The following is a 12,965-nucleotide window of genomic DNA, read 5'->3' as shown; positions in this document are numbered from 1 at the left end:
TAGAATGGGGAACAAGGAAATTGTGGACAAGCTCAATAAGTATTTTACGTCAGTCTTTACTGTGGAAAGCACCAGCAGTATGCCAGAAACTGGAGAGTGAAAGGGGCAGAAGTGAGTGTATTTGCAACGACTAAGGAGAAGGTGCTCGGGAAGCTGAAAGGTCTGAAAGTAGATAAGTCACCTGGACTAGATGGACTACATTCCAGGGTTCTGAAAGAGATTGTTGAAGTATTAGTAGTTATCTTTCAAGAATCACTGGTTCTGCAATGGTTCTGGAGGACTAGAAAATAGCAAATGTCACTCCACTCTTTAAGAAGGAAGACAAAAGACAGGAAATTATAGGCCAGTTAGCCTGACTTCAGTGGTCAGGAAGATGTTGGAGTCCATTATTAAGGATGAAGTTTTGGGTTACGTGGAGGCACTTGAAAAAATAAACCAAAGTCAGCATGGTCTCCTTAAGGGAAAATGTTGCCTGACAAATCTGTTGGAATTCCTGGAGGAAATACCAGACAGGATTGACAGAAGAGAGTCAGTAGATGTTGTTTACTTGAATTTTCAGAAGGGCTTTTAAAAGGTGCCACACATGATGCTAATAACCCATGACATTACAGGAAATATATTAGCATGGATAAAAGATTGACTGGCAAGAGACAAAAAGTCAGAGTTAGTTGGGCCATTTCTGGTTGGCTGCTTGTGACTAGTGGTGTTCCACAGGATCATTGTTGGGACTGTTTCTATTCATTTATATGTCAGTAACTTGGATGATGGAATTGATGGCTTGCAGATGATACAAAGATAGGTGAAGGGGCAGTTAGTGTTGAGGAAGCAGGAGTCTGTAGAAGGACTCGTGCAGCTTAGGAAAATGAGTGAAGAAGTGGCATATGGAAGGCAGTGTAGGGATATGTGTGGTGATGTACTGTGGTGGAACGAATAAAGGCATAGATTATTGTCTAAATGGGCATAAAGTTCAGAAGTCAGAGGTGAAAGGGGACTAGGGAGTCCACATGCAGCATTCTGTAAAGGTTAACTTGCAAATTGAGTCGGTGGTAAGGAAGGCAAATGCAATGCTAGCATTCATTTCAAGAGGCCTAAGATATAAAAGCAAAGGTGTATTGCTAAAGCTTTATAAGGCATTAGCCAGGCCAAATTTGGAGAACTGTGAGCAGTTTTGTGCCCCTTATCAAAGAAAGGATGTTCTGGCACTAGAGGAGGTTCAGGAGAATTATCCCCGGAATAAAAGAGTTAACATATGAGGAGCGTGTGATAGCACTGTGCCTGTATTCACCCAAGTTTAGAAGAATGAGGGAATCTCATTGAAACCCTCCTAATATTGAAAGGCCCAGAAAGAGTGGAATTGAAGAGGAAGTTTTCTGTAGTAGGGGAGTCTAGAACCGGACGGCACACCCTCAGAATAAAAGGATGTCCCTATAGAATGGAGATGAAGAAGAATTTCTTTACCCTGTGTGTGGTGAATCTGTTGAATTCACAGATGGCTGTGAAGGTCAAATTACCGAATATATTTAAAGCGGAGGTTGATAGGTTGCTGATTAGTAAGTGTGTTAAAGTTTGCAGACAGAAGGCAGGAGAATGGGGTTGAGAGGGATAATAAATCAACCGTAATGGAATAGTGGAGCAGATTCCATGATATTCCAGGCATTCATCATTATCATTGTCAGAATGAGCTTGAGCAAAAAGATGGAAGAGGTACCAAGATGTTTCAATATGACTCCCAGCATCCAATCAAGAAAACTATCTAGGTAAAAATTTGAGGGGACACAAAAGTACACTTCACTGTAATTCTTGTATTGGTGAGATCAATGATTTTAACATTATTATTTTAAAAAGAAACCTTTGTCAAAGAATGCCTGATAGTATTAGGGTATGAATACATAAAAAGGTTGAAATGGAAGAACAAAAAATAGGGGTCAAAACAAAATGTGATAGAAGACTAGGTTCTTTAACAATTAAAGAAAAATTGGTATTACTGACTTTTGATCTGTTTCAAGGAAACAAGGTGACTTTGTGAAAATATGGTTGCAGGTTTTAAACAGTCATAGGGACATTATTTCCATGAGAATGACAGAAGTTTTACAGCTTTACTGGAAATTGGCAAGTACATTAAGGAGTATATGAGGAGGAAATAGGTGGATGGGTCACTTGAAGGTGGGTGTGTCTTTGTGTTGAAGGAATTCTAAAGTAATCAAAACTATGTACTTTCACCATTGAACTAATGCTTACAGTGGAACATCTGAGGTGATAACCTAAAACTTAAGTTTCCAGAAAGGGCTGGAGCATTAGTGTCTCCATTTCTATGTATTGCCATTTACAGGAAATTATGTACCCCAAGTCTTGCTGTACTGTAATACTCTCCAGGGCCTTGTCATTTGCTGTGTGTGCCTTGGCCAAGTTTAACTTTTCAAAATCCATCACTTTGCATTCATCTGAGTTAAATTCCATCTGCTATTCCCTTGGCTAACTTTCCCATTTGACCTAGATCCTGTTATAACTTTGGACAACCTTCTTTGCTGTTCACTATACTATTAATTTTGGTATCATCTGTCACCTTATTAACCATGCTACCTATATTTTCTTCCAAATCATTAATATATATTTAACAAGCAATAAAGGATCCAGCACCACCCCTTGGTGCAAACCACTCATTATAAATATCCAATCTGAAAAAGCAATTCTCCATTACCATCCTCTGCTTTCCACCACCAAGCCAACTTTGCATCCAATTTGCTATTTTGCCCTGGATCTCTTTTCCTCACCTTCTAGACCAGCCTGGCATGTGAACTTTGTCAAAGGCCTTGCTAAAGTCCACATAGGCAGTGCCTACATGCCCTTGTCAGTCTTCTTGGCCACCTCCTCAAAAAGCTTAGAGAACAAAGCCATGCTGACAATCCTTAATCCTTATTTTGTGTTTCCAAATACAAATAAATCCTGACCATTAGAATCCCTTCCAAATAACTTTCCCACCACTGATGTAAGGCTATTTGGCCTGGTCCCTGGCTTGTAGCCCTTCTTAAATTAAAGCACAACATTAGCTATCCTTCAATTTTCTGGTACCTCATCCATGGCTAATGAAGGTTATAAAAATGTCTGTCAGAGCTTAAGGCAATCTCCTCCCTTGCATCCCACAAATATTCTAGGATACATCTGGTCAAATCCCTGAACCTTATCTACCTTTAAGCAATGGAAGACCAACAACATCACCTTCATAATATCAATATGCTTAGTGATATCGCTGTCTCTTCCCTGAACCCCTAGTTTCCATGCCTTTCTCCATAGTAAATAGAGACAAAAAGTATTCACTTAAGACTTCGCCTATTTCATGTGCAGTTTCACATGTAGGTTATCACACTGTTCCTTAAGGGGACCTATTCTCCTGAGTTATCCTTATGATCATAATACACTTGCAGAATCTTTTAGGATTCCAGTGTTATCTCTGGGCCTCTTTTTGTCCTATTTTCCTTCCTAACTTCACTCCTATATGTTATACCTCTCATCTCCTGATCAGAGTCTCTTTATCCCTAATCCTGCCATCCTTGTCCTTCATTTTAACAGGAGCATGCAGATTCAGAACTCCCCTATCGCAATTTTTAAAGCATCCCACTTGTCACATTTCCCTTTAGTTTCTCCCAATCAAGTATTGTTGGTTGATTCTAGTGTTACTCATTAATGTTCATTCATTTTTATTAGAGCAATGCTGTTTATAAGAAACTGGTCAAAAATCCAAGATGTAGTCTAAAATTTATGTGATAAACTGAGCCGTAAACATTATCAATAACACTATACATCTCTATTCATATTGCAAAATTTTATCTGATCTTTTAAAATTAAATCTGGTGTAATTGTTTTCTAATTTCCTCTTCTCATCTAGTTATTTCCCAAAAATAAACGTTGGCTCAGTGATGGCTCCCAGTAGACGAATCTCATCAGTCCCTTTGCCGCTTTTCCCTATTCCCTTCCAGAAAAATTCTGCCTCACGTAACTATCGGCTCCCTTTATTGATACCTTTTGCCATTTATTTCTAAGAAATTTCAGGTTCAGATTCAGTTTATTGTCATTTATAACCACAAATACATTGCAGTTAAAAATGAGATAAAGTTCTCTGGAATGATAACACAAAAAAGTACAAAACAGACCACACAAGAAAAACCACATTACGTTTGGTAATCCCCAATCCAGAGTCCGGAGAGGCTGTTGCATATCAATATCGTGCTACCGTCTTAGCACGTTCCCCGGAAAGGAACTACAAACCCATCAGACAAAACTAAAGCTACAAGACGTACACAAAACCATATAGTTACATATAGTTATAGTTAACATATAGTTTCAACAGTGCAGACAATACCATAATTGATAAAAGACTAACTGACAAAAGACCACATAATTATAACACATAGTTTCAACAGTGCACATCTTTACCGTAATCTGATAAAGAGCAGTCCATGGCACAGTTTAAAAGTGAGCCACAAAGTCCCGACAGCCCATCATCTCACGCAGACGGTAGAAGGAAGAAAAACTCTTCTTGCCATGAACCTCCAGCGCTGCAGCTTGCTGATGCAGCACTTTGGGAGCCCTGACGACAGCAAACTCCAAGTCCATCCGAAAACCGAGCCCCTGACCAGCCCTCCAACACAGAGCACCGAGCACCATCTCTGCCGAGTGCTTCGACCCCAGCATTGGCCGCCAAGCAACAAGCAAAGCCGAGGATTCGGGGCCGTCCTCCCAGAGATTTTTCCGATCGCACAATAGTAGTGTCAGCGAAACAGGCATTTCAAAAGTTTCACCAGATGTTCCTCCATGCTTCACACGTTTGTCTCCATCAAATGAGGATTGTACACAGCTCACTACTTGACAGATTACAGATATTCATTCCAAAGTGGCCACTGCGCACTGCATCGCGCCGCCATCTTGAAGTCACGTGACTAAATTACAAGGAAATAATTTACAGTAGCCAATTAACCCACCAGTATATTTGGATATTGTAGGAAACCAAATTCCTTGGAATCCCAGAGAATTTCCAAAAACCTTACAGTATTAGACATCAGGTTTGAACCCCTGTCCCTGAAGCTAAGTGGCATCTACATGAACTACTGCATCAACATTCCCCTTATATGATGCTTCAGCTAATATTCTAGTGTGTTTACTAACTCAGATAATATAAACCTAGGATATCAAAATTCGAAATTGTACCTTGAAGTTAGAAAATGTTCAGAAATCAAAAATATTTGGAGCAAATACCGAATTAAAAACTACCTTGTTTCCACAGATCAAGAAATCCTGCGCAAGTTGGAAAAGGATAAAATACTTGTCTTCACGCCATCTCGTCGGGTGCAAGGGCGGAGAGTTGTTTGTTATGATGATCGCTTCATCGTGAAACTGGCTTATGAGTCAGATGGTATCATTGTATCAAATGATAACTACAGGGATTTGCAGAATGAAAAGCCAGAATGGAAAAAATTCATTGATGAGAGATTACTTATGTATTCTTTTGTTAATGACAAGTGGGTATTCAGATTTTGATAATAGAGTTTATCCTAAATATTATCATGAAAAGTATTAATATAACATCACTTCATAATTATATTTTATATCATTTAATTTCAGATTTATGCCACCGGATGATCCCCTGGGTCGCCATGGACCCAGCTTAGATAACTTTCTAAGGAAACGACCTGTTGTACCAGAATATAAGAAGCAGCCTTGTCCATATGGTAAATGCATTTTGAAAAATAAAATTCCTATTTATACTTCTCAGTTTCAGCTACATATGAACATTTAAATATTATTCCCAAGTAAAGAGAAGCAATTCCTTCACAATACAAGTTCAGTAGGACAAAAGTTCAAGTCTCTTGTATATATTTGGTATATTTGGCGAAGGCTTTGCTAACATTCTTGCAGTTTACAATTATAAGTGACCTGTCACATGTTGAGTCATGGTTGTGAGGATGATTGCAAACTTCTTACTATATTGAGGTATAAGAATTCTAACCAATCCAAAATTTCACATGCTTTCGAAGTGATACTAATATTTAATTCTTACATTTCAGATGAGGGTGCACACTATATGAGTAACATAGTGTCATTCCATTTAAAAGCATGAGAAATAGGAGTACACTATCTGGCCTATAGGGCCTGCTCTGCCATTCATGGCTGATTTGGCCGTGGACTCAGCCCCATCTAACTGTCTTTTTCCAGTAAGTCTTAATTCCCCTACTATTCAAAAATCTATCTTACTCGGTCCTAAGTACATTTAATGAAGGAGCCTCTACTGCTTCCTTGGCTGGAGAATTCCAGAGATGTACTACTTGCAAGGAAAAACAGTTTATAGAACATAGAACAATTATAGCACAGTATGGGCTCTTTGGTCCGCATAGTTGTGCAGACCTATATAACCCTATGCCATGATCAATCTAACACTTCCCTCCTACTCATCCCATAACACTCCATTTTTCTTACATCCATGTGCTTAAGAGTATTCAAAATGTCCCTATTGTATCCTATTGCCAAGAGCGCAGAGAAGGTTTACAAGGATGTTGCCGGGACTTGAGAAACTGAGTTACAGAGGAAGGTTGAATACGTTAGGACTTTATTTCCTGGAGCATAGAAGAATGAGGGGAGACTTGTTAGAGGTATTTAAAATTATGATAGGTGTAGATAGAGTGAATGCAATCAGGCTTTTTCCACTGAGGCTAGGGGGAGAAAAAAAACAGAGGACATGGGTTAAGGGTGTGAAGGGGGTAAAGTTTAAAGGGAACATTGGGGGGGGGGCTTCTTCACACAGAGAGTGGTGGGAGTGTGGAATGAGCTGCCAGATGAAGTTGTAAATGCGGGCTCATTTTTAACATTTAAGAAAAACTTTGGCAGGTACATGGATGAGAGGTGTATGGAGGAATATGGACCAGGTACAGGTCAGTGGGACTAGGCAGAAAAATGGTTCGGCACAGCCAAGAAGGGCCAAAAGGCATGTTTCTGTGCTGTAATGTTCTAAGGTTCTATGCATCAGCCTGTATCTCAGCAGCGCATGCCGGGCAACTACCATCATCATTATGTACCATACCATAGAATCATAGAAAAGTACAGAACAGAAATAGGCCCTTCAACCCATCTAATTTGCTGAACCATTTAAACTGCCTCCTCCCATTGACCAGCACTGGGACCATAGCCCCCTGTATCCATACCATCCATGTACCCATCCAAACTTCTCTTAAGCATTGAAATTGAGCTTGCATGCACCACATGTGTTGGCAGCTCATTCCACACTCTCACGACCCTACGATAAAAGCAGTTTCCCCTCATGTTCCCCTTAAACTTTTCACCTTTCACTCTTAACCCATGATCTCTGTTATAGTTCCACCCAACTCCGTGGGAAATGCCTGCTTGCATCTACCCTATCTATACCCCCCCATAATTTTGTATACCTCTATCAAACCTCTCAAATTTTCTACGTTCCAAGGAATGAAGTCCTAACCTATAAGTGGCAACACTTACTTAAGAAGAGAGCTTCGTGGGCATTTGGCCATTGCAGAGACCCTATCAGCAGCAGGAGCAGAGCACTGCAAACTAAATAAAAGTATAGAAGAGATAAGTGGGGCGGCCATTGTCAGGAGTAGGCCGGTGGCAAGAGTAGAACCATCAGACTTTAGCTCAAAGGAGGCTTCGGTTCTGGCTAAATTTCTGTTAAGGTTTTCTTTTTGTTCTTCTCTTACTTTACCTGGTATAGTAAATGGTGGTTCTGTGTTCTTCATGCTGGATGTTGGATATCAGAGTCTCCCAGGGAACTACATCTGCGTGAAATGCACCCGGCTGCAGCTCCTTGAAGACTGTGTTAGGGATCTGGAGCAGCAGCTGGATGATCTTCAGCTTGTGTGGGAGAGTGAGAAGATAATTGATCAGAGTTCCAGGGAAGTAGTCACTCTGAAGTTGCAGTGGATGAGTAGCTGGGTGACTGTCAGAAGAAATGTAAATAGGCAGTTACAGCAGAAGCAGCCCTGTGGCCATTCCCCTCAAAAACAAATATACTGCTTTGGATACTTTTGTTGGGGATGATCTCCCGGGGGAATGCCACGGCGACTGGGTTACAGGCACTGAGCGTGGGTCTGTGGTGCAGAAGGGAAAGAGAGAGAAGAAGGGAACGGTAATGATAGGGGATTTGATAGTGAGGGGAACAGACAAGAGATTCTGTGGATGTGAACGGGACATACGGATGGTATATTGGCTTCCAGGTGCCAGGGTCAAGACATCTCAGAGCGGATCCACAACATTTTGGAGAGGGAGGGAGAGCAGCCAGATTTCTTGGTGTAGGTTGGTACCAAAGACATAGGAAGAAAAAGCAAAAAGGTCCTGAAAAGAGATTTTAGAGAGCTAGGTAGAAAGCTGAGAAGCAGGACCTCCCGGGTAGTAATTTCTGGATTGCTTCCTGCGCCACACCCCAGTGGGGGTAGAAACAGGATGGTTTGGCAAATAAATGCATGGCTGAGAAGCTGGTGCAGGGGGCAGGGGCTTCAGATTCTTGAATCATTGGGATCTCTTCTGGGGGAGGTATGACCTGTTCAAAAGTGACGGGGTTGCACCTGAACCTGAAGGAGACCAGTATTCTCAGGGCAGGTTTGTTAGAGCTGTTGGGGGTGGGGGGGGGGGGCTAAACTAATTTGGCAGGGAGGTGGGAACTGGAATGATGGGACTCAGGTTAGGACAGATGGTTAAAAAAAAGTAAAGATAGCGTGCAGTCAGACTGTCAGGAAGGGCAGGCAGGTGATGGGACATAGTCAGAGCCAACAGGGTGAGTATCAGTACATTAGGGATGCAAAATCAAAAAGGATAGCAAATGTGGTACTCGAGGTGTTGTATCTAATGCGCATAGTGTAAGTAATAAGGTGGATGATCTTGTTGCAATATTACAGATCGCCAGGAATGATGTTGTGAAAGATAGTTGTAGCTGAGAGCTAAATGTCCAAGGTTACACGTTGTATCAGAGCGATAGGAAGGTAGGAAGAGAGGGGGACATGGCAATACTGGTAAAGGATGGTATCAAATCAGTAGAAAGATGTGACATAGAATCTGAAGATGTTGAATCCTTGTGGTTGAGTTAAAAAACTACAAGGGTAAAAGGACCCTGATGCAGTTATATACAAGCCTCCTGTTACTGGCTGGGAGGTGGAGCGCAGATTACAACAAGAAATAGAAAAGGGATGTCAAAAGGGCAAAGTTATTATCGTCATGGGAGATTTTAACATGCTGGTCAATTGGGAAAATCAGGTTGGTAATGGGTCTTAAGAGAGTGAGTTTGTTAAATGCCTAAGAGATGGCTTTTTAGAGCAGTTTGTTGTTGAGCCTACTAGGGGATCAGCTGTACTGGATTGGGTGTTATGTAATAAACTGGAAACAATTAGGGAGCTTAGGGAAAAAGAACCCTTAGGAACCAGTGATCACGATATGATCGAGTTCAACTTGAAATTTGATAGGAAGAAAGTAAAGTTTGACTTAGCAGTATTTCAGTGGAGTAAGGGAAATTACAAGTCGTATGAGAGTAAATTGGAAGCAGCTGTTGGGAGGGATGTCAGCAGAGCAACAATGGCATGTACTTCTGGGAAAAGTGAGGAAGGTGCAGGACATGTGTATTCCAAAAATAAAGAAATACTCAAATGGCAAAAGAGTACAACCATTGCTGACATGGGAAGACAAAGCTAATGTAAAAACAAAAGAGAGGGCATACAACAAAGCAAAAATTAGTGGGAAAATAGAGGATTGGGAAGTTTTTAAAGACCTACAGAGAGTGACTAAAGGAATCATTAGAGGGGAAAAGATGAAATATGAAAGCAAGCTAGCAAATAGTATCAGAGGATGGTAAAAGCTTTTTCAAATATGTAAAAAATAAAAGAAAAATGAGAATGGATATAGGACTGCCAGAAAATGAGGCAGAAGAAATAATAACAGGGGACAAGGAGATGGCAGATGAACTAAATGAGTATTTTGCATCAGTTTTCACTGTCGAAGACACTAGCAGCGTGACAGATGTTGTAGTGTGTGAAGGAAGAGAAGTGGGTGCAGTTACTATTACAAGGGAGAAGGTGCTCAAAAAGCTGAAAGACCTAAAGGTACATGAGTCATCCGGACCAGATGAACTGCACCCTGGGTTCTGAAAGAGGTAGCATTAGAGATTGTGGCGGCATTAGAAATAATCTTTCAAAAATCATTGGACTCTGGCATGGTGCCAGAGGACTGGAAAATTGCAAATGTCACTTTACTCTTTAAGAAAGGAGGAAGGTAGCAGAAAGGAAATTATAGACCAGTCAGCCTGAGCTCAGCAGTTGGGAAGATGGAAGATGTCAATTGTTAAGGACGAAGTGATGGAGTACTTGGTGACACAGGACAAGATTGGACAAAGTCAGCATGGTTTCCTTCAGGGAAAATCCTGCCTGATGAACCTGTTGAATTCTTTGAGGAGATTACAAGTAGGATAGATAAAGGGGATGCAGTGGATGTTGTATATTTGGACTTTCAGAAGGCCTATGACAAAGTGTCACACATGAGGCTGCTTATCAAGTTGAGAGCTGGTGGTATTACAGGAAAGTTACAAAGTTGGTTAGAGCATTAGCTGATTGGAAGAAGGCAGTGAGTGGGAATAAAAGTATCCTTGTCTGGTTGGCTGCCAATGACTAGTGGTGTTCCGCAGGGGTCGATATTGGGATAACTTTTTATGCTGCATATAAATGATTTAAACTATGAAATAGATGGCTTTGTTGCCAAGTTTGCAAATGATACAAAGATTGGTGGAGGAGCAGGTAGCGTTGAGGAAATAGGATGCAGAAGGACTTAGATTAGGAGAATGGGCAAGAAAGTGGCAAATGAAATATAATGTTGGAAAGTGCATGGTAGTGCACTTCGGTAGTAGAAATAAATATGCGAACTATTTTCTTTTTTTTTTTAATTTTTTTTTATTAGTTTTTCAAAACATTTTACAAATTAAAAACCCCAAATCCCAATGAGGAACATTAAAACAGTGCAAAATTAAGCATACAATAACAATATGCTACAAAGGAAGAGAATTTAGCAAAAAAAAAGCACCTAAATTAAAGACAAGTAAGTTTAGTGTCCTCCCCAAGCCCCACAACACAAGAAAAAACAACAGCAACTCCAGACCAACCACAACACAATATAGAGAGTATAAGTCAGGACAGCCAAACTCCCAGACTGTGAATACACTCAGCAACAGAGGGTAATAATGCCTTCTACCAGAAAAAAAAGGAGCTGAAAGCAAGGGACCAAAAAGAAAAAAAAACCCTCGTCAAGAGGAAGGTTATGAAAGTACTCGATAAAAGGTCCCCAGACCTTATGGAACTTTAGATCCGAATTAAGAACTGAATAATGAATTTTTTCGAGGCCCAAACAAGCCATGATGTCATTAAGCCATTGAGCATGAGTGGGCGGGGCAACATCTCCATCTAAGGAGGATCAAGCGTCTAGCCAGGAGAGAGGCAAAGGATAATATTCAGCATTTGGTCGGACCCAGACATAAATCTGTCTCGCCCCAAAAACCGAACAGAGCAATTAAGGGGTTTGGTTCTAGATGCTGATTCAGAATACACGATAACGTAGTGAAGACATCTTTCCAGAATTTCTTCAAGCTAGGACAGAACCAGTACATATGGATGAGAGAGGCCACATCCCTCTTGCATTTATCACAGAACGGACCAACACTAGGGTAGAATCGAGATAGTTTAGATTTAGACAAATGTGCTCTATGAACAATCTTAAACTGTAAAAGGCAGTGGCGAGCACAAAGAGAGGTTGAGTTAACCGATTTGAGAACTGAATCCCAGCTCTCCTCAGATAAGGAGATATTTAAATCCTGCTCCCAGGCCATTTTGATTTTATCCATGGGGGCCCGTCGTAAGGCTGCTAGTTTATCTCGGATGATTGATATTAAACCTTTACCTAGTGGATTCATGGAAAGAAATAGGTCCATAGCATTTTTTGCAGGCAGTTCAGGAAAGTTAGGAATTAAAGGAGCAATAAAGTGTCGGATTTGGAGATATCGGACTATTTTCTAAACGGAGAAAATCCAAAAAAATCTGAAATGTAAAGGGACTTGGGAGTCCTTCTGCAGAACCTTGCAGGTTGAGTCGGTGATGAGGACGGCAAATGCCATATTAGCATTCATTTCAAGAGGTCTACAATACAGCAGCAGGAATGTGCTACTGAGGCTTCATAATGCCTCATCTTGAGTATTGTGAACAGTTGTGGGCACCTCATATTAGAAGAGATGTGCTGGCATTGGAGAAGACCCAGAGGAGATTCACAAGGATGATTCCAGGAATGAAAGTGTTATCATACAAAGGACATTTGATGGTTCTGGATCTTTACTTACTGGAATTTGGAAGGATGGGGGGGTGGGAGAAATCTCATTGAAACCTTTCGAATATTGAAAGGACTAGACAGAGTAGATGTGGGAAGGATATTTCCCATGGTGGGAGAGTCTAGGACAAGAGGGTACAGCCTCAGGATAGAGGAGCGTCCATTCAAAACAGAGATGTGGAGATATTTCTTTAGCCAGAGGGTGGTGAATTTGTAGAACTTGTTGCCACATGCATTTGTGGAGGCCAGGTTGTTGGGTGTATTTAACGAAGAGATTGATAGGTTCTTGATTGGATATGGCATCAAAGGTTATGGGCTGAAGGCCGGGAAATGGGATTGATGAGGAGCAAAAAAGGATCAACCATGATTGAATGGCGGAGCAGACTCAATGGGCCAAATAGCCTAATTCTGCTCCTATGTTTTATGGTCTATTCAGTCTTTCCTTACAGCTCAGGACCTTCAGACCCAGATGCATCCTTGTAAATTTTCTGTACACTCTTTCAAATTTATTTACTTATTTTCTCTGTGTAGGTGACCAAACTTGCATACAATACTCCAAATTAGGCCTCACCAGAGTCTCTTTCCCAGACCCTGATTGT

General features: G+C 40.9%; 1 protein-coding gene across 2 annotated transcripts in view; it reads left to right on the top strand.

The window, feature by feature from the left end:
* LOC132391288 (probable ribonuclease ZC3H12C) overlaps positions 1–12,965 on the top strand; it is a 114,994-nt gene that overhangs the window by 90,458 nt on the left and 11,571 nt on the right. For both annotated transcript variants that reach the window (XM_059964255.1, XM_059964256.1), the window contains 2 exons: positions 5,279–5,513; positions 5,617–5,723. In XM_059964255.1, the coding sequence (XP_059820238.1) occupies positions 5,279–5,513; positions 5,617–5,723 (342 nt within the window). The remainder of the gene's footprint in view (positions 1–5,278; positions 5,514–5,616; positions 5,724–12,965) is intronic.

This window comes from Hypanus sabinus, chromosome 3, assembly GCF_030144855.1.
Source record: "Hypanus sabinus isolate sHypSab1 chromosome 3, sHypSab1.hap1, whole genome shotgun sequence".
NCBI lineage: Eukaryota > Metazoa > Chordata > Chondrichthyes > Myliobatiformes > Dasyatidae > Hypanus > Hypanus sabinus.
The sequence above is the reverse complement of the archived record's forward strand: the minus strand, read 5'-3'. Positions and strand labels throughout refer to the sequence as shown.